The 25,080-nt window shown below is 48.9% G+C and overlaps 2 protein-coding genes across 2 annotated transcripts in view; one reads left to right on the top strand and one right to left on the bottom strand.

Moving 5' to 3' along the window:
- Window positions 1-25,080, top strand: part of chmp5b (charged multivesicular body protein 5b) — a 495,962-nt gene that overhangs the window by 168,327 nt on the left and 302,555 nt on the right. The window lies entirely within an intron of this gene.
- On the bottom strand, window positions 2,806-24,948 carry emilin2b (elastin microfibril interfacer 2b; the record flags this gene model as incomplete). Its single annotated transcript, XM_080544168.1, has 8 exons — window positions 2,806-3,125; window positions 4,081-4,197; window positions 11,966-12,019; window positions 12,532-12,777; window positions 20,412-22,355; window positions 22,485-22,684; window positions 24,202-24,327; window positions 24,797-24,948. 8 exons carry the CDS (start codon window positions 24,946-24,948, stop codon window positions 2,806-2,808), a joined length of 3,159 nt encoding a protein of 1,052 aa, XP_080400294.1.

Below are 25,080 nucleotides of genomic sequence, written 5' to 3' on the forward strand. Positions count from 1 at the left end.
AAGAGCGTGACACATAGTACTGAGAGAGCAACTCAAAAACAACTGGCTCACTTTATGACTTTTAGTTATACATTCCAGCATAGACTCTACAACATTTCGGAGATACAAAAATAATCTTGCTTAATGGAGTTGTTAGTTGATTATATCTGCTTGAGTGAAAAATGAACTCCTTAAGTCGGGAGAGTTTTGCTGCTTTGAAAAAGCCTTACTCTGTGTACTGTACTGTACTGTATGCTTTAAGCTTTAACTGAGATTTTGCACTGAGCTGCCAGTAGAACTGGCGCAAGTCTTAGATTCACACACTGTATGTAAACAGATATAGGTAAGTTCTAATGATCTGAGCCGGCTCAATGTTCTAGACAAACAGGATTGCTGCAATTTGACGTCTTTAAGGTGAAGGAAGCACTTTCTAAACTGTAGATGCTGCTACTGCTGTATTCGTGGTCACACGCACACACGCACACACACAGACGCGCACACACACACTCTCTCTCACCCACACACGCACACACAGACATAGGCACACGCACATAGACACAGACACACACACACACACTCTCACGCACATACACACACACACACACTCTCTCACCCACACACACACACACACACACTCTCTCTCACCCACACACACACACACACACACACACACACACTCACGCACATACATACACTCACCCACACACTTTCACACACACACACACACACACACACACACACACACTCACACACACACTCTCTCACACACACACACACACACACACACACACACACACACACACACTCACACACACACACACACACACACACACACACACACACACAAAGCACTGACCTTTTGGACAGAAACTAAACAATGATGCACTGAAAGCACAACTATCCTGTTGTTGTTTTAGCAGACATCTTCAGGTTGACCTCACCTACGTACAGTATGTTTGTGTTCAGAGATCCTCTCGTACGGGACACGTTTCACATGTTACGCTTGGACTTGTCTTTCTTTAGATCTTGATGCTGTTGTATTTCATGAAGTTCATTGGTGATTGAAGTAATGTCATTCTTTCTATGAAAGTGATATATTTGTGTGGAGAGAACACACATCTTAAAGCTCTGGTATTTGTAGTACTACTCTAGGTACTGCTTTGGTAGTGCTCGGTGTCCAAGGGTTCCTCTTCTTCACAGCTCTCACTCTCCGATCTTACAAATGCCTTCTTTACTGTCGCTTAAATAAGTATTCATTTTTGAAAGGAATCACATGTGTCTGAATTCAATGAGACAATTGTGATTTGCATTGTACCAATTTGATTTACCATGTATATTTGGAGTGTCACCATGTTTTATGAAGTGTATGTTTGAGATATGAATGTTTCCCAAAAATTCATAAAATCTAAGATTTATTATATGTGTTTGCTGTGCTTATTCCCACACACTTTCCAACATTTAACATTTGTCATTTAGCAGACGCTTTTATCCAAAGCGACTTACGAAAAGCGCATTTGTCCAAGTAAGTGAATCAACTATACAACAGTCATCATAAGTAAAACCTACGACAAGAACAAGAACTAAAACTTGAACTAGTTTTAAACTTCAACTTGAACACATTTTTTTGTCATGGACAGTTTAGGACAAACTTTTTATTGTAGGCACCAGAACATTATAGAAAAAAACATTATCATACTTTTCGATGGGACTATCCCTTGCATGTCACCATATATCTTTTTAAACAGTGGTTATCCTCTAATGTTCTCTTATTCGTCGATTGTCCTCACATAAAAAGGTACTTTGAAAACATCTCAAATGACACAGGTTTAAAGTTTAAAGCACTGGAACAAATGTAAACAAGTCGAACACACAACACACACAACATGAGCAAACAAACACAACCAAAAACATTTTAAAAAACTTTAAACTTAAAATATAAATCACTAAATATATTAATACTCCATAAATGGCATTAGCCCACCACAATCCTCCTTCATAAGCATTCAGTGATATCAAATAGCAAGTCACTGATTTGACTGTTCTCAAGTAAGTAACTAACTGACATTTCTTGTAACTGAAATACTTGTTAAAGGTACCGTCTACTTCCAGAACAGTACTTCGTGGCATACCCAATCTACTGTATTTGGGTGATTTTTACGAGGGTAGGGCTATCTTTTATTTAGAGAAAACATTTGTGACACAGTCTGATCATTTGGTCCGCATGTCGGCAACCAATCAAAATGTTCTGACTTTTCTTTTGAAACACGGAACTACGTTTCAACGTTGTTGAGAATCACAACACAAACTCGCTAGTTGAGCCAAAATACTGCAACGAAATGGATTGGGTGAGTAATCCCCACTGCTACCTAGTTAACTAGAACACTACTTTACATTGTTAGCAGGCTCACAAAACAAGCTGTTTTAGTTAGTTGACTAGCGCACCATAGTTGATTTTCAACAACGCGGAAACGTATTCACATTTTTTTCGAAAGAAAAGTCTGATCATTACATCGGATCCCGACATGAGGACCAAATGATCAGACTGTGTCACATTTGTGTGTGGCAGTGGGCTATCCTCTGAAGCAGTAGTTCTCAAACCTCTCCTCGGGGACCCCCAACCAGCCGCTCCACACATTTGATCTGTTCCACCACCAGCACACCTGATTCAACTAATCAAATACACATCAATGCTTTGTACTTGATTAGTTGAATCAGGTGTGCTGGTGGTGGAACAGATCGAATATGTGGAGCGGCTGGCTGGGGGGTCCCCGAGGAGAGGTTTGAGAACCCCTGCTCTGAAGGGAGGGGGGTCTCTTCAGCCCCAGGTTATCTTCTGGAGGGCGCGGGGTAGAGGAGGACGGCGCTGAACGTAGAGAGCACCTCCGTAGGGGCCTCTGACAGGGCCAGCTTCCCCGCCGTCATCACCAGCCCCACCTTGTCTCCTCGCTTCAGCGTGAGGACCAGGCTGAGGGAGGCGGAGCCACCGCAGTCACACCGCTCCCCCGTGATTGGTCCGTAGCCCGTGGTATCCAGCCTCTGGACGCTGCGGTTGGACACGGAGAGCACCGCCTCCACCTTCTGGCCTCGCTGGGCCGTCAGCACGGCGCTCAGCAGGTAACGGCCGTCCATGGGAACGTCGAAGATGCCTGAGGGAAGAGCAGGAGAGTTAGGGGTCAGACACAGCGTTGCCAGGTGGGGCGGGTTACCGCCGAATGGGCTACTTTTGATCACACTGGGCCGGGAAAAAAATAGCCAGATTGGGCTGGATAAATAGCATTTAGGCTGTATGAAAATGTCAGTGCCTGAAAGTTACAAAATGCATGAAGTTAAAACACACACCGTAGTATCTACATACAATGTGCAAGGTTTTATTTATTTTACAAACATAATTGGCAACAGACATACAGTTTAGGGGCAGGAGATGGGCACCTGCCCAATAGTAATTAGCGGTTTTCTGACAATATACGGTAGGTTTTGGGCTGGTTTTTGGTGGATTTAGTGTTTTTTTAGACTGTGGTTAGGCTGGAAATTGTCAACACCATCTGACAACCCTAGTCAAACATCACCTTGGTTAACAAGACGGCACTCATACAACAGGCGGTGTTGTCAGGAGTGAGAAGGAGGGAGTAAACATGAGTTCTACACCGATATAAATCTGTAATGACACCTTCACATTATGCCTTTGAAAGCCGTGATTATGTCGGCTAGGGATGTCACAGGTGTGGAGGGTTGGGAATTTACACCTGGGGCGAATCCTCTGATGTCTAATGGTAAATGGACTGCACTTATATAGCGCCTTTATCCAAAGCGGATTTACAACGGCCTCTCATTCACCCATTCACACACACATTCACACACCACTGGCGGCAAGCTGCCATGCAAGGCGCCGGCCCGCTCACTGGGAGCAATTTGGGGTTCAGTCAGTGTCTTGCCCAAGGACACTTCGACATGTGGCCAGCCGGGGCTCAAACCGCCGATCTGCCAACCTTGCGATCATTAGACGGCGGCTCTACCTCCTGAGACACAGCTGCCCCAGAGCGGCCTTGTGGGATTGTAGTAACCTGTGCGAGGGTCGTAGTGTGAGGTAGTAGTAGTACTCACCTGTGCGAGGGTCGTAGTGGCCTCCGTCATTCACCAGCACCTTGTTGAAGCGGATGATGCCCACCTCACCTGGGAAGGGCTGCAGGCTCAGGCCTGCCGAGAACGACACCTGCACAGCTGACACACACACACACACACACACACACACACACACACACAGGAGACAGGAGACAGGAGACAGGACGCAACACACAACATTACATTAGTCACACGATAACTAAATCAGCCTACTATCACCTGAAAAACATAACAAGAATGAGAGGTTTCATGTCCAAGCAAGACCTTGAAAAACTCATCCATGCATTTGTTTGGAGTAGACTTGTTTATTGTAATGGTCTACTAACAGGCCTGTCTAAAGCAGCTGAAAACAATGTGCAGCAGCTTTCAGTCACGCTGCTGCATGCTCCTGGAACAAACGCCCTGAAGAAATCAAACAGGCCCAAACCCTTAAGATATTTAAATCTAAGCTAAAAACCTTCATGTTTTGCAGCAGTTATGATTAAACACAAACACTTCTATCAATGTATTTTATCCATTAACTAGTGTCTTATTAATGTTTGATCTATTTACTTCTTATATCTTTTAATAATGTATGTAAAGCACTTTGAATTGCCCCTGTTATGAAGGCCCACAATTTAGAGCCAGTTAGTTTCCCCAAATCAGCCCTATTTTGCCCCTGTTATTTCCTTTATTATTTTCCATACTATTCATGTACGTTTCTCATGAAGGTGTATGTATTGTTATTGTAATTGTATAAGTTCTGTCTTAGATTTGTTTAGTATTGTGCCAGCGCCGGATTAGTGGGCGTGGTTTTGATTGGCGTACGTGACCGGATGTATGATTGGCGTACGTGACCGGATGTATGTTCGGTTGGTGTATATATAGCGACGGAAGTGGTCTGTGCGTCAGAGTGATGAGAGTAACGAGAGTGACATGAGAAGGAGAAACGAGAAGTCGATCTAAGATGGCGGAGTCAGTAAAACGCACACCGTGCTGAAGCTGAAGACCTGAAGAGTGATTATTGAGTTTACCACTGTGACAGAGGGCAAACCTTACAGCAGCAATTCAACATCTCTCAACAGTCCACAAGGAGAACGGGAGACTCTGAGTGTCGGAGGAGACCTGCCTTTGGCATTGACTGTTAGTAGGGAATCACGGGCTACCCGCGGCACCTGCGAGCTCCAACCAGGCCTCAACGCGCTCCTTTCAGTCCGGGACTCTAAGCCTTTTCCAGGCCAGGCCCTGCGTGTGAGTGAGTGATTGAGTGTGTGTGTGGCCGGCTGGGAGGGAGTATATACGGGGATGTATATATCATTTGTCTAAATAAATGTGTTTGTTCATCTTTGCTACATTACTGTGTGTTTAGTTGTCTGTTAGCTAATGCTAATTCTAATGCTAATGCTAATGCTAGTACTGCTAGTCTAAAGGGTTGCTGGCGCCCCCTGCCTGTATCCTCCTACACTGCCGATTTAGCTCCGAGTTAGTTAGATAACCAGCCCTTCCTAAATTCTACAGTCCTTTAGCTACTCCCTGGTTACAATTGGTCCTTCGAGCCGGATAGGTTGTGTAGTGATAGCATGGCTGAGCGCAGCCAACCAGACAAGACAGTTACCCCCCCTTCTCCGCCCCCTGAGCCAGAGCCACGACCACAGAGAGTCCCGCGGTTGCCTCAGAGGTTACAGGAGTATGAGCTTGAGCTCGAAAGCTCACTGAGTGGTAGTGAGGAGCACACTCCACGGGATACAGTGGTCGGAGAGGCCGAGGTGTCCGCCGGCGCGCGGGTGGCTAGCACCGAGACAGCCATCAAAGAGCACCAGCCTGAGGATGAGATGGCAGAACAGCAGGGTTTTGCCGTAGAAACGGAAGAGCAGGAAGGAGAGGCCCGGTCTGACAGCGCCTGCGGGCGGAAGAGGGAGGGCCTCAGCCTTAACGATCTGCCTCCCAGTACGGCGCGCTCGAGACCTAGCTCCGGCCGTTCAGTGGCTTCCTCCCGGTCCAGGGTTTCCGTGGGCAGTTCTGCCTCTGGGGCGGATAGCATGCACTCCAGAGGGAGTAGTGCCGCGCTGTCAGAATGTATGCGCCAACAGGCCGAGATGGCGTTAGAGCGGGAACGCCTCCAGTTCGAGCGTGAACGCCTCCAGATGGAGGGGGCGGAACGCGCGGCGGAGAGGCAGCGCCAGGAGGCGCTAGAACGTGAACGCCTCCAGATGGAAGGAGCGGAACGTGCGGCGGAGAGACAGCGCCAGGAGGCGCTAGAACGTGAACGCCTCCAGATAGACGGAGCGGAACGTGCGGCGGAGAGACAGCGCCAGGAGGCGTTAGAGAGGGAACGTGCGGCGGAGAGACAGCGCCAGGAGGCGTTAGAGAGGGAACGCATCCATTTCGAGCGCGAGCGCCTCCAGATGGAGGGGGCGGAACGCGCGGCGGAGAGGCAGATGGCGAGAGAGCAACTGCACGCGGAGAAGATGGAGGAAGTGATGCAGACCATGCGCGACGTGTGCATCAGCAGAGCTCCGTCGGCCCGTAGCTCCAGAGCATCATCCGCACGGCCCTCTCGAGTGCCATCTCCTGAACCCCCCGCCGATGGCTCCATGACCCCCGCCATGACTGTCCAACTACAGGCCCAGCTGACCACCTTGAAGGAAGAGGACCAGGGACCCGACCGCTATGCGGCCCAGAGGGAGCCAGCGTCGCTGCCCGGGAGGGGAGCCATTCCCCAAGAGCGTAGCACACCCCTAGGTCCTCCAGTGAACCAAAATGCATGCAGGCCGGACACCCAGACCGTCACTCCAGCCCCGATCATCCACTACAGGATGTTTCCCCAGGTGGAGGGACCCAAGTTCCCCTTCTTCAAGGACGAGGACAGGAGCCAGTATGTGGAACTACGCATCTGCCTAGACACGCTCTTGGACGACTCCTGCTCAGAGTCCTACAAATATGCGATTCTCCTTCAGCATGTGAGGAACCCCAGAGCCCACAACATGGTTCTGGCCCATGCCTCCGCACCGACACCTTACACCAGAGCGCTCGCCGACTTGGATGCCCGCTACGGTCGTCCCTGGAACCACGCCCTTGCTGAACTGCAAGCCCTCGAACAGCAGGCCCCCATCAAGGATGAACGGGCGCTAGATGACTTCGCGCTCCGCGTGCACACCTTGGTTGGAATGCTGAAGACGCAGGGCCCAGCTGGCGCCAGCGAGATCAACAGCACCTCCAACGTAGAGCGGCTGCTCCGCAAGATCCCCCGCTTCCGGCAGGAGAGGTTCCGGCGACAGCAGCGCGTTCGTAACCCCGGGAAGTTGGGTCTGAGCATGGCTGCCTTCGCGGAGTTCCTACTGGAGGAAGTGCATGACACCAACGTAGACGCCATGGGTTACGCTGAGCCGAAGAAGGAGAGGGAGAAGGGAGACCGCTGGGACAGGCCGAGCTCGAACAGAGGACGCCCAGTAGGAGTGCTGCACACGGAGGAGGAGCCTCGGAGAGAGAGGAAAGCCCGACCTGAGGGAAAGGATTCCTCTCAACCCCCTCAAAAGGGACGGAGAGGTCCACCGCCATGCCCGTACTGCACCAGCGAGCACTGGTTCAATGAGTGCAGTGACTTCAACAACCTGAGTACCGAGGCCAAGCAGAGGTGGCTCGAGGAGAACAAGAGGTGCTGGAACTGTGGGCGCGACCATCTGGCTAAGAACTGCACCTTGAGGAGAAAGTGCAACCGCTGTGAGGAGGTCCACCTCAACATCCTACACGAGGTCTCCCTCGCCAGGTCCACGGAGGGCACCAGAAGCCCTAGGTCCGGTCGCGCACCGGAAGAGGAAACACCTGTCTACTACCTAGACCCAGCCCAGAGCAGCGGCTCCAAGGTCCTACTGAAGGTGGTGAAGGTCCGACTTCACCACAACAACGCTGTGTACGACACGTACGCCGTTCTAGACGACGGGTCGGAACGGACCATCCTTCTCCAGGAGGCAGTGCGCCAGTTGGGGCTCCAAGGGACTGAGGAGAAGCTGACTCTGCGCACGATACGTCGCGACCGTAAAGAGGTCACCGGGGCGAGAATCAACTTCTCTATCTCCCCGGCGGGGCGGCCGTCGGACAGATATCGGCTTAAGAATGTCTTCACCGCAGACCAGCTAGCGCTCTCCCGCTACGACTACCCCCTGGAGAGATTACGCGCAAGATATTCCCACCTACGGCGAGTAGACCTACATCCGATAGAAGGAGCGGAGCCAACCCTTCTCATCGGCTCGGACAACGCTGCACTGATCGTGTCGCTCCGTCCTCCGCTGAGAGGACCACGAGGCTGCCCGATGGCTGTTAAGACTGCGCTTGGGTGGGCCCTCCAAGGCGCTACCGAGTGGAGAGATAGAGACGGGAGAGCTACGTCATCCCTCCATGTCCGAACCGAAGAAGTGCAGACCATCAACTGCCTTCACACCAGTGTGGACTCCATGAATGCGGCGCTACTAGACAACGTCCAGAAGCTGTGGACGCTAGACGTTGCGCCCTACAAGAATGAGAAGCTCTACGTACGGTCAAAGGAGGACGTCTACGCCATAGACCTCCTTAAAGCAAAGACCGTGCGTATCGAAGTCCAGGGCGTGAAGAGAACATCTACCAGCCCTGTCTCCAAACCTAACAGGAGAACATCTACCAGCCCTGTCTCCAAACCTAACAGGAGAAGATCTACCAGCCCTGTCTCGAAACCCAGCAGGAGAAGATCTACCAGCCCTTTGTCTAAACCGAGGAGGAAAAGATCTACTAGCTTGTCGGTGAGGAAGAGGTCAGCTCAAAGGAGGAAGACGCCGGCGGTGCCAGAGCCGGACGATACTCCGCTGACCGCTGAGTTGGAGCTAGCTCTGCCTGCACCTGTGGCCATGGCCTACACCCAACTGAAGGTGAAGGAGGAGGAGCCAGAGCCGGAGCTAGAGGCGGAGCCAACGGAGAGCAGCGGAGTTGTGGTGTTGTTGGACGACCCCGTAGCCGAAGACACGAAACCACGCATCCGTAAAAGTCCGTTCAAACACGGCAAGAAAAGGCGAAGGAACTTACAAGGAAAGTGGTGCAAACAGAAGCAGAAACCGGGAGAGAAAAGGTTAAGACGTCAGGCTATATCGCCCGAAGGCGGGGCAAGTCCGGACGGCGTCGAAGACGATGTTAGCGAAAACATAAACAAGTACCCTGAGAAGAGGAAGAAGAAGCGCCGGTTCTCTGATGCCACAGACCAGGAGATGGATGTGGTTAAAATAATACGTGTTGATGACTCTAATAGACCACGGCAGGAAACCTTTGCCAAGCCACAGGGTGTCTACCAGGGGACAAGCTCCAGAGCTGAGATGACACGGACACAGACTCCAGACACAGGCAATGTTTTGGATGTGTTGAGCAACATACACATTGAGAATGTGGAAGAGGCCAACTTCCTGAAGGACAAGCTGTGTCATCTTCTGAAAGAGTTCCAAGCCAACCAATCAGAGAAGGTTGAGCACAAAAGCCAAGGACCAACAGTTGTCTCCAAAGCCTACAATCACATGAGCAAGGGCCACCTGGAATCTACTAGAGACCAATACGAAAGAAACTTCAGCCAAGTACAAGAGGAGAGACATTATGGAAGCCAACCCAGGCGATCACCGAAACTCTACTCCCCAGAAACTACACAGGGTCTCTACAGAGAGAGACCCAGAGATGCAGAGGAGCAATTGGAGAAACACAGCCATGCAAGTCGTTCTGAACCCAGAGGTTCAAGGAGAAACCATTATGAAGAGGTCTTTGGACAGGTTGACAGGTACCCACCATCCCATGCCTGGCAGGAAGAGCCATTGAAGTATCCGGAGAGGTCCCAAGGGTCCATGTACCCAGATGACTATCCACCTGCTGTGGATGAGTTTTATGACCCTTACCAACCTACACCCCCCACTCGAAGGGAGTGGGGATATGGGATGCCCCCTGGCCCTCAGACCTCCACTAGTCTAGACAAGATCACCTCATACCTCACGCTGCTAGAGCAGCCTAGCCAGTGTGCCTTCCCTAGTTAAATGAAACCGAGGGTTTCATGGGGCGGCTGTTATGAAGGCCCACAATTTAGAGCCAGTTAGTTTCCCCAAATCAGCCCTATTTTGCCCCTGTTATTTCCTTTATTATTTTCCATACTATTCATGTACGTTTCTCATGAAGGTGTATGTATTGTTATTGTAATTGTATAAGTTCTGTCTTAGATTTGTTTAGTATTGTGCCAGCGCCGGATTAGTGGGCGTGGTTTTGATTGGCGTACGTGACCGGATGTATGATTGGCGTACGTGACCGGATGTATGTTCGGTTGGTGTATATATAGCGACGGAAGTGGTCTGTGCGTCAGAGTGATGAGAGTAACGAGAGTGACATGAGAAGGAGAAACGAGAAGTCGATCTAAGATGGCGGAGTCAGTAAAACGCACACCGTGCTGAAGCTGAAGACCTGAAGAGTGATTATTGAGTTTACCACTGTGACAGAGGGCAAACCTTACAGCAGCAATTCAACATCTCTCAACAGTCCACAAGGAGAACGGGAGACTCTGAGTGTCGGAGGAGACCTGCCTTTGGCATTGACTGTTAGTAGGGAATCACGGGCTACCCGCAGCACCGCGGGAGTTCGGAGTTCGTTGAGTTGGCAGCGCTAGCCCAGTTTAGCTGTGTCCCCGTTAGCCAGCCTTGCCAGCCGCCGGCTGCTAACGTTGGACCAAGCGAGACCCAAGCTGGACAGAGCCGTCGCCTTCACGAGGTGGATTGCGACCGACCGTGGACCACCGGACCTGAGCCATTCACACCTCGTCGTGGACTACGAAGAAGCCCCTTTCCCTTCGAGTTGCTACGTCACCCCCCCCCCTTTGTCTGCTGCCTTCCTCGAAGCACCTGCGAGCTCCAACCAGGCCTCAACGCGCTCCTTTCAGTCCGGGACTCTAAGCCTTTTCCAGGCCAGGCCCTGCGTGTGAGTGAGTGATTGAGTGTGTGTGTGGCCGGCTGGGAGGGAGTATATACGGGGATGTATATATCATTTGTCTAAATAAATGTGTTTGTTCATCTTTGCTACATTACTGTGTGTTTAGTTGTCTGTTAGCTAATGCTAATTCTAATGCTAATGCTAATGCTAGTACTGCTAGTCTAAAGGGTTGCTGGCGCCCCCTGCCTGTATCCTCCTACACTGCCGATTTAGCTCCGAGTTAGTTAGATAACCAGCCCTTCCTAAATTCTACAGTCCTTTAGCTACTCCCTGGTTACAGCCCCTGTTGTATGAAATGTGCTATACAAATAAACTTGCCTTGCCTTCCAAGTAAGTGATTATTGGGACTGAAACCCTGAAATGATTTGGTTATCATGGTCATACATTTTCTATCAAGACAATACTAATATAATATCCTACCTGAGGATTCAGAAAGTTGATGTAGGAGCAAAGGTCTCAAGGGAATATGGGCAACTGTTGAAAGAAAGGATTGGTTTTGATCATGCTCTGCTAATTAATTGTTTACAGTGCAGTTGTTGTGTTATATAAAGCAGGTGTTGTTTATAAAGCTCTCACTGGCACAGCACCAGAATATCTGAAAGACCTTTTGCTAGCATATCAGCCCAATAGAGCTCTCAGGTCTTCTGACACTGGCTTTCTCTGTGTACCACATGTACAAAAGAAGAGATTTGGTGATTTGGTGAAGAGATTTGGTTTCAAGACTACAAACCCATCTTTTTAATATTGCCTTTAAATGACTAAATAATTAAATTATGATTATATAATGATTGGAGCACTTTGAGCTGCAACGTTTGCAGGGAAAGTACTATACAAATAAAGGTTATTATTATTATTATTATTATTATTATTATTATTATAGTAAAACAATAATGAGTAAAAAGAAATCCCTTACCAGAAATCAATGGCATACTGGACTTTAGAGACTCAGTAGATTTCGGCGGGGGAGCTGTAAAAAGAAGAGGAGAAATGTCACGAGGTTTCGAAAACCATTTTATAGAACATGTGTGTGCATGTTGCGTGAGCTGTGTAAGACTATCCACGGCCTGACCCCTCAACCAGCTCCTTCCAGGGTTCCCACACCTTCTGAAACATCACATTCAAGCACCTTTCAAGGACTTTCAAGACTCAATTCCCTCAAATTCAAGGACCCAACATGGCCTAGTTTGAGACAGATATAGATGGCAATTTATATAATAGGAACTATCCGCTCACAGACAACAATTTAAAAAAGAGGCTTGAATGTAAGAGGCTTGAACACTAGATGGTCTCTTGCCTTCTCTACCACAGCACAGCAAAACAATATATTATGTGTAGTTACTGTGTTAAGTTGAGGAATTCAAGCACTTTCAATGACCCATGTCTATTTTCAAAAACATTTAAGACCCTTGATTTTTTTTTCTCAAATTCACAAACTTTCAAGGATTTCAAGAACCCATGGGAACCCTGTCCTTCTCTCACCTGGGGCTCCAGCGAAGCCCTTGATGGGGGTCATGCTACCGTCGGTCCCCACCATGGGCATAGTAGATAGTTTGGAGGTGGTCTTGGTCCCGGGGGGTCCTGCCTCCCCGGTCTCCATCACGGTCCGCTCAAGGCGCGGGGCATTGGGCGAGCCTTCGGGCAGGGCGTGGCTCTGTGGGGCTAGCTTCTCCTGGACCTTGGTCTCTGTGGCGGGAAGCCCGGAGCCTTCCGCACCCACTGGAACACCTGAAAAGAGAGAGAGAGAGAGAGAGAGAGAGAGATAAATGAGAAAGTAGGGAGGGTCAAGAGAAGGTGAAGGATGGGGATCGGCGTGGGATGATGTCAGTTGAGATAAAAGAGAGCCAGGTGTACCCGACAGTCAGACATGTCCCGAAGTCAACGAACCAGCTGGTTTCCAACCGAGAACTGCTGACACACAACATGATTGACTCTTCCAATCTGTCCCCCCCCTGTACCCCTGACCCTGGGTAGAACAGAGAGCCGAGGCGTGAAGGCGTGGCCGGCCCACAAGTCACGGTGAATTCCTGTCTGACAGCTTGTCTGAGGCCGGCCATCATTAGTCCTTCTGAAGTGAAATCTTTTTTACTTGACCCCCGTAAATCTCTCTGTAACTTTTACTAGCGTCCTTTCGCATCGGTCTTGTGGGAAACTCTCTCGTCGACGTGGCCTGTACTTTGTCCTTATTGGTCCATTTCCTGTCCCATTACAATAGGGGGTACAAATAAGGCCAATTATATTAAGTACTGGTGATGACCATAGATAATGATCACCGTTCTCACTAACTGGGGATCGGCCCCTAAACATTCATTAGCCTATAAACAGCGGGTGCTACCCTGTCATCAGCCACATAAACAGAGGAAATTACAGGCCAGTGACACGTCCGACCTGACAAGAGGGAACCGTCGGAGCATTCCTGACAGCCACAGTTCACAAGACCTCAACACCACTTTTTTGAAAGTGTTTATCATCAAATTCATCAACTCTATTGGCCTGGGACACTTAAGTATTATTCTCCAATCTATAGTGAAACAACACACCCCCCCAGCCCTGTTGCTTCCGGAGGAGAGGGTCTGTACATGAAAGGCATAGCTGCATACCAGGGCAAGGCCACATATCCCAGGCTACAGCCAGTCTAGCCTACCCCCCCCCCCCCCCTCCACCACCCCCCAGGCAAAATGGGTCACTCAACTATAAAAGACGAAGATCTCTGGCTATTAAATACTACTCAGTGATTGGGACCAGACGCAAACCGTAAAAAAAGCACCGTAGGAGGTAAGTCTGAGTCTGCATTTGCATGGGTGTGTGCACTTCAGTGTGTCTGTGTGTGTGTGTGTGTGTGTGTGTGTGTCTGTGTGTGTGTGTGTGTGTGTGTGTGTGTGTGTTTGTGTGTGTGTGTGTGTGTGTGTGTGTGTGTGTGTGTGTAAAGGTAGGTATATGAGCAGCAGTGTGCATCGACTGGGCTTTGATGACTCTGGACTGGAAGCTGATTTAAGCCCCAGCCCACTCCCACAGCCATGATTAAAGGAGTGAACTGTGTGTGTGTGTGTGTGTGTGTGTGTGTGTGTGTGTATGCGTGTGTGTGTGTGTGTGTGTGTGCAGTGTCTGTGTGTGCGTGCATTTGTGCGTGTGTGTGTGTGTGCAGTGTCCAAGTGGGTGCACAGTGTCTGTGTGTGTGTGTGTGTGTGTGTGTGTGTGTGTGTGTGTGTGCGCAGTGTCTGTGTGTGTGCTTGCGTGTGTGCAGTGTCTGTGTGTGCGCAGCGCTTGGGTGTGTGTCTCTGTGTGTGCGTGCGTTCGTGTGTGCGTTCGTGTGAGAGCCATTGTGTGATTAAATAAGTGTGTGTGATTAGAAGAAGAAGGAGAAGAAGGAGTGAGCTGTAAACAATAGCAGCTGGGAGTCCCTGAGACCAGATCTGGAGTGTGGGAGTGTTAGCACAAATGCGTCCCGAAAAGGCCTGGGAAACCCTACCCTCTGAGTCAGTCACTCAACATAACGTACACCCCCCCCCCCTCCCCTCACCCCCTCCCCCCCCCTCTCTCCCTGTGGTCAGAGGAACCGGCCATATCCCTCTCTGTTACATACCGCATCATAATCACCGTACAGCAATTTAGGACCACAGAACGGATTTATGAGTCAGTCTGGGCCAAGCCTGGGAGAGTTGGGAATACATACATACATTTATCCATAGAATTTGGAACTTGGAAACGTTGGAATTTTGGATGGAGGATAGAATATGGAACTTTGGGTGGAAGGGGGAGATTCTATTTCTTATACATTAAACCAGAAAGAATGACGCATCTCTCTTAGGAAGACAGGATGAAATATAAATGAGTTAGTTATCAGGGGAGCCAGGCGACATGTTTTATTGCAGTTGGAGCTCTAATGATTTAGGGTTGTCTTTTTCCAGCACAGATCAAAGCCTAATCCTAATACTAAAATGCACCTTCAATGGATAGAAATCTTCTATTGTGAAATTGAGACAGGTTCTGCAAAACAAAAGTCCCCAAGTAGGTCACGGTCATTTTTCATTTTATTTTATTTATTTATTTGATTGATTATGAAAGTGCAAAGTAGAAAATAGAAGATATGCTTAGTTGAGAGTTGGTACACCTCAAACGGAGAATCAGAGAAAATCGCTCTGAATCAAAACACACGTTGGCAACCATCGCGTTGGTAGCTAGCTAAGCTAGCAGCTAGCAAGAAAACATCGCTATGTACTAACATCGAACTGCATGTTTAGCACATCACAACATGCCGATAAATCAACATTCTAAAACACATAACTACACATAATTAGATGATCACACATAATATATCATATATGCCATTTAGCTGACACTTTTATCCAAAGAGGCTTAGCTACATTGCAGTGACGTGCATGCATTTTCAGTATATATGGTCCCAGCAGGACCCCAGTCGTTGCTTTTGAACACATCCTAAAAAGTTTGTTTACAAGCCATGTATCACTCACCCAGTATAAAGCAGGATGACAGATGATATAATGAATCCAATTCACAGATTATGAGAGTTTAGTGATCCTTAAACTGTTGTTAGTTATATTGAGGCGCCTCTTCAACACTTAAACTTTCGTAATATGACAAAAAAAACACTTTCTGGGGGCTTTTTGGGTCATGTGCGCGACTTGAGAATTGCCGACATGCGGACCTTTTCACCAGACTCTCACAGACGTGTCACAGTTGTATCTCGTTCGAGACTAGGCTTAATCTATGTCCGGGAAACTGGCCCTTCTTTGTGGGCTAGAAGTCAGGTTGTAGCATGTCTTTGGCCAGCTACTGTCCTGCTTGGGAGGATGTCTGTGCTCTGAGGGTTATCTAGCTCCACCAGTGAGTCTGTCTGTCACCCCACAACACAACATGCCTTATGAGGAAAGGTTGCATGACTGCACCATGGTACTAGATGACTTTCTGGACATCACAAACATGGACGTAGACTCTTAGATCACCTTTTTAAGTTAACTAGAAGCAAAACTATTGCCATTTCTAGTTTATAGTGATTAATTTGCACAACATGCTAATTACTAAAATTGCCCAACATGCAACGTTTAGCAACCAAGTTGAATTTCATCCACTAGGCCTATAGATGACATTTCAATCATAACAGTTCATATGAATCACCATTTCTGGGTTTACCACCCTATGGGGCTTCCAGTAGACTATGAGTCTGTCACCCCACGACGTGCCTTATCTCCCCCTGGGTCACCGACCTGAATGACATGGCCACTGAGGACCTCCGAGAGGTAGGAAAGCATGCCTGCTTATCTCTCCTCTCCTCCCCCAGAACAGACAAACTCTCAAGTGTTGTGTGTCTGCACAGGGCTTTTAGTGACCCGAGGCAACCTTGTCAAACACAATGAGTAGGATGTGGTAAACACCAGCACCGTGACTAAAGACCCACACTGTATACATTGTCTCCCACATTCACGTTCATGTGGCCTACAGGCTTGGGGGGTAGAGATGGTCCAATCAGAATCAGGGAACCCCTGGATGGTGTAGAGTAGCGGTGAGCGAACAATGGTGGGTTCATTACACGCGTAGTTATAAACACATTTGTATTTTTGTACACACACACATGAGAACACACATAGAGACAGACACAAACACAAACCCCACCCCCACACACACACACACACACACAACACAACACAAAAAACACACACACTCACACTCACTCACACTCACACACACACACACACACACACACACACACTCACACTCTCACACAGACACACACACACACACACACACGCACAAACACCCCCCCCCCCCCACACACACACACACAATCACACTCACACTCTCACACACACACACACACACTCACACACACACACACAAACACACACATACACACACACACACACACACACACACACACACACACAAACACACACACGCACACACACACACACACACACACACACACACACACACACACACACACACAGAGACACAGACACAAACACCCCCCCTCTCACACACACACACACACACACACACACACCCACCTGGTTGTAACTAATGGTTTGGAAAATTGCCGCACTTACTGTAGGCTAAACACTTGATAACTGAACAACTGAACAAAAGGTCTTTTCTCTTATGCACGGGGGGATAGGTTTCTCTGTAAGATTTCACAACAGCGAAACCGAGTCAAACCAATGAACACAGACATGTTGGTCTTCACTCCAATATCTCTTCAGTCGTGGTCGTCGTGCCAAGCCAAATACGGCCCACGGGAGCGACAGTGAACAGCCAAAGTACCGTGCCATTTTAGGACAGATCATCAGATGATGCTTTCTCTCAGAAACCAAAATAACAAAACCACTGGAGGGAGAGAGAGAGAGAGAGAGAGAGAGAGAGAGAGAGAGAGAGAGAGAGAGAGAGAGAGAGAGAGAGAGAGAGAGAGAGAGAGAGAGAGAGAGAGAGAGAGAGATCCGGGAGTCTCAATCTTCACCCTCTCATCTGACATCTGACTGGGCTTTGTTTGGGGGGTGGGGGGGGGGGGGGGCTGGACATATGTATGACATCATAGCTAAGAGCAGTGACATCTGGCACCAGGAGACAGCCCTGGCTGCTCACTGACTTGTTTATTTAGACAGAGGAGAGGCACAGAGCCAGGGCAGTGTGATAAACACACTCCAAAACAGGAGAGGAAGAGGAGGGGGGAGGGAGAGAGAAAGAGAGAGAGAGAGAGAGAGAGAGAGAGAGAGAGAGAGAGAGAGAGAGAGAGAGAGAGAGAGAGAGAGAGAGAGAGGCAAGAGTACTGGGGAGGGGTAACCTCACAAGGCAGGTCAGAAGGGACCACTTATATCAACCCAGTAGCCCCCTAATCTGAACCCATTGAGATGCCTGGCCCTGAAGTAAAGAGCACTTTGATTGGCTCCAACAAGTGGATCATTGATAAGCCAATGATGGAGCTCCCCTCCACCACGAACTCCACCAACCAGCCACTTTCCGGTCCCTCGTCTAGATAGTAAGTAAGTAACTAAAGTTTATTTCTATAGCACCTATCCCAGACCAGGGGTCACAAAGTGCTTTACATATACAAGAACATAATAAAAGAGCAAAAGTCAACAAGTGAAAATAAGAACAAATAACAGACAACAAGTGTACAACAATATCAACAGGACACAGAAAGACAGGAGGTTTTTGGGGCTAGCCAAAAGCCTGTCTATACAGGACAGTCTTTCGCTGTTTTTTTAAAAGCCTCGACCGAGACTGCTGATCTAAGATCCAAGGGAAGAGCATTCCAGAGTTTGGGAGCCACGGTTCTGAATGCTCTATCACCCTTGGTCTTCAATCTGGCATGGGGGACAATCAACTTAGACAACTTAACTTTACTTAGATAAAGTAAAGAGATGGAAAGCTAGCTGTGTCAAGCAGCCACCCTGAGAGGAGAGAAGGAGGACCCAAGGTGCACCAGTACTGGATGAGTCAGAGAGGCCAAATGTGACACATGGTGGTTTCACGGTCCAGGAAGGAACACGTGAATAATGCCCTGCCCTCTGGGGCTTCTAAAGCCTTCCGACTGACAGCATAATGACTTAAATTAAATTCACAGTTGTTACCACGACAACGTCGAAGCGAAGGGTGGGGTGGGTAAAATGACATTGCTCAGAGTCTCCATGATGCACAATACAGAGTATACAATGCACTAGTGGGGAAAGTTGGACATCTGCCTTCAAAGAGGGAGAGTGATGATGGTTGTGGTTGGTCGGTTGGGTCGGGTGTGCTGGTGGTGGGGCGGGCCGGATGCGTGGGCCGGCTGGGGGTCCCCAGGGGTGGGGTGGGGGTGGGGGGGGTTGGGGGCCGCTGCTGTGCACTGGTAGGCAAACTGGAGGTAGTCGCTCTATGAGTAGAGGGCTGTAAGGGAATTGTCCTGGATGCACAGTGTACAGGTTTACAGTGTAGAGGTTTTTCGCCCCCTTGCCTGCTTCCGTGTTCTGTCATCATGTGGTTTTAAATGTCCATCTTAGTTGTTGCTTTATCTTCTTTGCTCTCTGTGAAGTGCATTGATTGGGTCACATTTAGTGAGAAATGCGCTATAAATATAAACTTTATTTGATTTGATCACCAGGCACAGGTAGGGGCAGTGTCCTCCAAGAGGCAGTGAGTTTCTTCTGTATAAAACATGGTTGTCAACGCAGGACAAGGACCCTCACATCAGATGATTAGATCAGATCATATTTTGAAGTGAGCTATGCATTTAAAAATAAACCAAAAAACACTGTCCAATACAGTCATACAGCCAACATTCTGGAATATTCTGTGATATGATATTTAGGTCATACCGCCTAGCCCCAAGGCAGGGCTCATAAACGTTATGAGGGTGCTTCCAGCTCTCCTGTAAACCCCACGGTGAGCCTCGGGCCTGGGTTCAGGTTCAGTCACCTGGGCCCACTTAGCGGTCCCCATGCTAACGCTAGTTATCCACCATGTCTGAGGATATGAGGGTCTAGACTCGCGGACGTGCGTGGAGCGACAGGGCTCGTGAAATATGGTCACTATAGAAATGAGGGATAGATTCGTGTACGTGGAGTAACACACACACACGCACACACGTGTGTGACACACACACACACACGAACACACCTACACACACAGAGACACATACACATACATACATACATACACCTACACACGCACACACACACACACACACACACACACACACACACACACACATACACATACACATACACACACACACACACACACACACAAACACACACACAGGATATAATCCTTTAAAGCCAAATGCATTGCTCAACTCGAGCCATGTCCATTAAAACAAGCATGTGTGTTCAATCATCCCTGCCTCCTCTGAGTCATAGCGTAGAGAGATGAAAATCTAGCGCCCCCCCCCCCCCCTCTCTCTCACACAGGAACACTTTCACATAACAGGTCCTACGTTAGATAAGAGACATTATACTTGTAGTAGCGAGTTAAAGAAACACAACCTTAAGCACACAAATGGGCACCAGATGAGAATAATCTTATTAGCACCATTTAATTCGTTTTGCGCCTTAGCTACTGGAACACCTGTGGATGACAGATTATAACTCTGTGTGTGAAACTAAAGTAGAAGAGAGCCACAGTCGGAGAGCTCCACATCTAACATAATGGGTGATATTGGAACCATTGGAACGTTGGACATTGGAACTTGGAACCATTGGAATTATCAATCATATTTACAGTACCAGTCAAAAGGTTGGACACACTTTTCCATTCAATTGAATAGGGAGGTGTGCGTGTGTCCAAACTTTTGACTGGTACTGTACGTAACGTTGTTATCTGTTGTTGTGAAATAAACCGTATGTCATCATGACTCATAGTTCACTTACCAGTGTTGCCAGGACTACTCGTCGTCAGGTCCTGGAGGTTCTTGGTCACGCCTCTGACGTGGCTCTGGAGGTCCAGGTAGGTTCCCTTCAGTCCCCCGATGTCCCTGGCCTGGGCTCGCAGGGTCCCGTTCAGCTGGCTGACGCAGGTCCACAGGCCGCTCACGTGCTTGTTCAGCCCCTCCTTGATCCTCTGCAGGCTGCCAGAGATGGGCTCCAGCCTTCCGCAGACTTTCTCCATGCTGGCGACCCGGCCGTCCACGCTGGCCACCTCCCTCTCCACGCCCTCCGTCCTCTCCCTGCACCGGTCGGCCTCGGCCCTCGCCTCCTTGCCCAGGTCCTCCAGCCTGCCTCTCAGCTCCTTGCGCTGGGCCAGGTGGAACTCCAGCAGGTCCTTAGCTTCCTGGGCTGGTCCTGGTCCTAGTTCTGGGTCTGGGCCTGAGTTGGCCTGACCGCAGGTGGAGTTGAGGTGCTGGAGATCCTTAGACTGCTGGCTGAGAGAGTGGGCCAGGTCTGTCAGAGAGCCGCCGAGGACTCCCGCTTGTTCTCGGAGAGTCCCGAGCTCACCCTGTACGTCGGCGATGCTGGAGGTATGGTTCAGGAGATGCCCTTGCACGAACTCCTCCAAGTCTCCGAGACTGTCCGACTGGTCGTTTAGACTAGACTGCATAGAGTTCAGGCTGGTTTGGCACTTTCGGAGGTCCTGCTGAATGTTCTCTACGGTGACAATGTTAGACTTCCCCTCCTCGGAGCACATCTTATCTAGGGTGTTGATTCTGTCCTCCAGACCTTCGACGCTGGCCTTGTTGGCCTCAAACAGGGGGTTGCTACTCACCTCCACGAGTAGAATCGTGATCCTGTCCTCCATGGAGCTCAGTCTATCCTCTAGTGTCTTCCTCACGCCCGTGGCCTCCTCCGTCGCCTCTCGCCTTAGCTTATCCTCCAGATAGATGTAGTGTACCTCTGCGGCCCTCTCCGACATGTTAAAACGGGCCTCCAGGTTCTCTACGCGGGCGAGGACATGGTCGAGAGTAGAGAGAGGCCCTAACGCCTTCTCTAGGCTGGCCCGGAGAGTCCTCTGGTTCTCCGAGACACGCTCCACCTCTCTCCGGAGCTCCTCCACCCCAGGACTGTCCCCTCCTGTCCCTGGACCGGGTATCCGGAGCTTGAGGTCCTGGATCTCCTTGAGGAGATCCGTCTCCTTCGATTCTATAAGCTCGGCCAGGCTGAGGTAGTTGGTCTCCTGCCCCTCGCACTGCTCCTGCACCGACGTGATCTTGTAGTCGCACGAGCTCTTGAGGTCCGCCATCTTGATGTCCATACCCTCCATCATCTCGTCCCTTAAGTCGCGGAACTTCGCGTCCACGTAGGCGCGCAGGTCCGTGTCGTTGCAGGAGCAGGAAGCAGGAGCAGGAGCGGGGGGCGTGGCCGGGGGTCCCTGGGCGGCCGCCATCAGCAGACGGAGCTGTCCGTCGTGTTGGTTGACCCTCCCCAGGACGTCGTCCAGGGTGTCGCTCTTGGTGGTGAGCGTGTCGGTGATGTGGTTGATCTTGTTCATGACCTCGTCCATGCTGTGGTACTCCTGCTCCAGAGAGAGGCCCTGGAGCAGCATGCTCTCCGTCTCCCCGGCCCGCACGCTGGCGGGCTGCCTCAGGTTGTTGAGCAGGGTGACCAGCATCTTGCTGGCGTCTTCCTGCAGGTCAAGCCTCAGGTTGGAGGTCATGCCCGTCATGGCCGCCTGCATGTCCAGGACCGTCTGGGAGAGCCGCTGAACCTCCTCCTCCAGATGCTGCGTCGTCTGACCTGCCCCCTGGCTCCCCTGGTTCCCCTGGCGACCTGACCCCTGGCTCCCCTGGCCCGTCTGACCCCCCTGGCCCCCTTGACCCCCAGGTTGCCCTGCCTCCCAGGGGTGGACCTGGCGCTGACCCCACACCTGCTGCTCCGGAACTAGAGGGGATATAAGGATAGGTTCAGGTTACAACATAGCTCAACTTGGACCCGGTCTAATCGATCAATCAACATTGGATACGGTCCAACATAGATCAGATATCAGATAATCGCGAGGGGTTCTCGTACCGTGTGTGGTCGGGCTGTTTCCGGGGTCAGGCGTACGGTTGGGCAACTGCCCAGAGCCCGGAGCTGGCTGGCGGGGGGCCGGCGGGGCGTCTTTCAGGTCCTTGCAGTCGTGACCCTGGTACCCCGGACAGCACCTCCACTCCAGCTCCGTCAGCGTCTTGTAGCCGATCTTGTACATGGGCCGGAAGTGTGTCCGGTGCCTGGGGAAAAGAAGATGAGGGCATGATGGGAGGATTTCATGAGAGCAAAATAACAGCATCCGCACACTAAAGAAGGTCTATGGCCGAAAGCTTGCAATAAACAATGTTTTTTTGTTGTGTTTGCGTGTAAGGATGCTGTTATTCTGCACTCTATTGATACTCTTCAGTTCCAGCACCTCAGGACAGTCCAATGACGGATGAGCGGTGGTATTTTCACTATATTGGAGGATTTCATGCCATATTTGGTTTTATGTTCCAATGAATTCTTCAATTATGTGATTTATGTTTACCACGGGGCTGAAAATAAACCAACAATTAAAGTAAACAAATAAGGAATGACAATGATGATAATCATATTTCATAGTGATTTTAATTCCTACTTCAGCACAACACAACGACATCTGGAACCCAGTTCACAAGAAACACATCCTCTAGCAATTACCGTCACACAACATAAGATCCCGATCTTATTCTCTCCAGCGCTGTGAATGCTCTCAATGAACCCTTTATGTTTGAGAAAATGTGAGCGATGCATTGCCGTGCCACAACACAAGTATGCTAAAGCGCAGTGAGTGACCCCTCTCAGGAGAGCAGCGGAGACTTTGGGATCCCAGCAGCAAATAAAGAACTGTTTATGACAACAAACTCCAGATGGTTTACCCAGTCACACTTCTAATTAATCATGCACTCTTTTAAACAGCTTCAGATTTTCCACCATTTCCAAGGAGTGGAGTCATGTTTCATGTCTGTCTGGCCTGAGGAGATTTCTCGTTGTTGCCCAACACACAATGCTCAATAGCGTACATGAAAGCAAACACAAGGAAAAATGTCAAATTCCTCCGCTGTCACACAGGGGCTTTGTAACAATCTGTGCTATTAGTGCCAATACAAAGCAGATGCTTACTTAGTCAGATAAAGACCCATTCTTCTAAATCCCTGTTCCCCCCATCTACCATAAAGTTTAATGGCTCTTGAACATCGTCTGGTTGCGGACAGTGACAAATCGCTCATCAAGGGGTCCATCAATCACATTCACTGGTCGATCATAAATATCTAATCACCCAGAGATCGCCGTGTCGTAAACACAGAATAATCTGAGTAATCTGAAAAGGTGAACACAGATTACGGAGAAGATAACCATCTGCCCCCAGGGCGTTAAAAAGACTCAAGTGACACATCTCTAAACCAACACGGCTATCGATCGCTCCCACAATAAAACTCACCCTATAGGTGCAAATATTGTTTGTGTACATTGATGAAATTAAATAGTGATTTGGCCTAATAACGACTTCTGTTAACATAACTCCATTCACTGACAGAGAACACACAGCATAGTCCATCATTCTAGTGCGCTAATGACATTACAGGATTTTATTTATAGACTTTTTAAGAACATTACGATGTAATCATTCAGTGTCATGTCATTGTTGACGGTGCGCCACTACTGTGGAAGAAAAACTCTCAAGACCAATAAAAATAGCCGCCCTCCACCCATCGCAGCCTCTTGGGGCACTTACATCACTTGTTGCGCGCAATTTGGCAGATGCATCGGACACGGAAAGGACTCCGGCTGCACAAAACTCTCCGTGCCTCCCAGGACGGAACAGCTCACGTTCTTGTGCACCACATACGCACACCAGTTTCTAGAAAATAAAAAAATCACTGGGTTAAGGCAAAATGATGATAAAATGACCCCTGGAAAATGGATTAAAATGGGTTAAAATGAGGCAAAATGATGATAAAATGACCCCTGGAAAAATAAAATCAGTCCTGAAGGTAGATCACTCGAAATGTCAAAATAATATGTGTTGACTGTTCTATATATATATATATATATATATATATATATATATTTTAATTCTAATCAAAAATATTATGTTGCAACATTTTGTCTTTAAAAACGATCATGCTATTAGGCCTACGGATGTCTAAATTACGTGTGAAACATGAATTTAATGAACAATGAACAATAACTATAAGAACTAATAGTACACAAACAATAACTAATGAGGACATTTATCTAACACTCTATTAGCCTATGTACATTTGCAAAGTTCAAAATAACAGGAAAAACGTTTAATCCATTAACAGAATAAAAATGAATTGTCTTACTTATTCCTCTGTCGTTGTTCGGGTCCCGAGTACGCGCTGCCCTGGAACATGTTATATCTGGACGGAGTTCCATAAATCAATTGAAAGGTGAGCAGGAAGGGAAACAAAGCACCTTTTAATACGGATCCGGAGTGTAGGCCTACACACTTCATTGTTGTTTATAACAAATGTGTTTAATTTAAGATGAGCCGCTACAGCATTGAGGTTAGGACACGCTTTGGGTCCCACTCGCAGAAATACGCAATGATCCTGTTTCTTCCAGGGGTATAGCCTGTGTGCCCTGT

This window comes from Nansenia antarctica (genome assembly GCF_963989245.1).
Source record: "Nansenia antarctica genome assembly, chromosome: 13".
NCBI classification, from domain to species: domain Eukaryota; kingdom Metazoa; phylum Chordata; class Actinopteri; order Argentiniformes; family Microstomatidae; genus Nansenia; species Nansenia antarctica.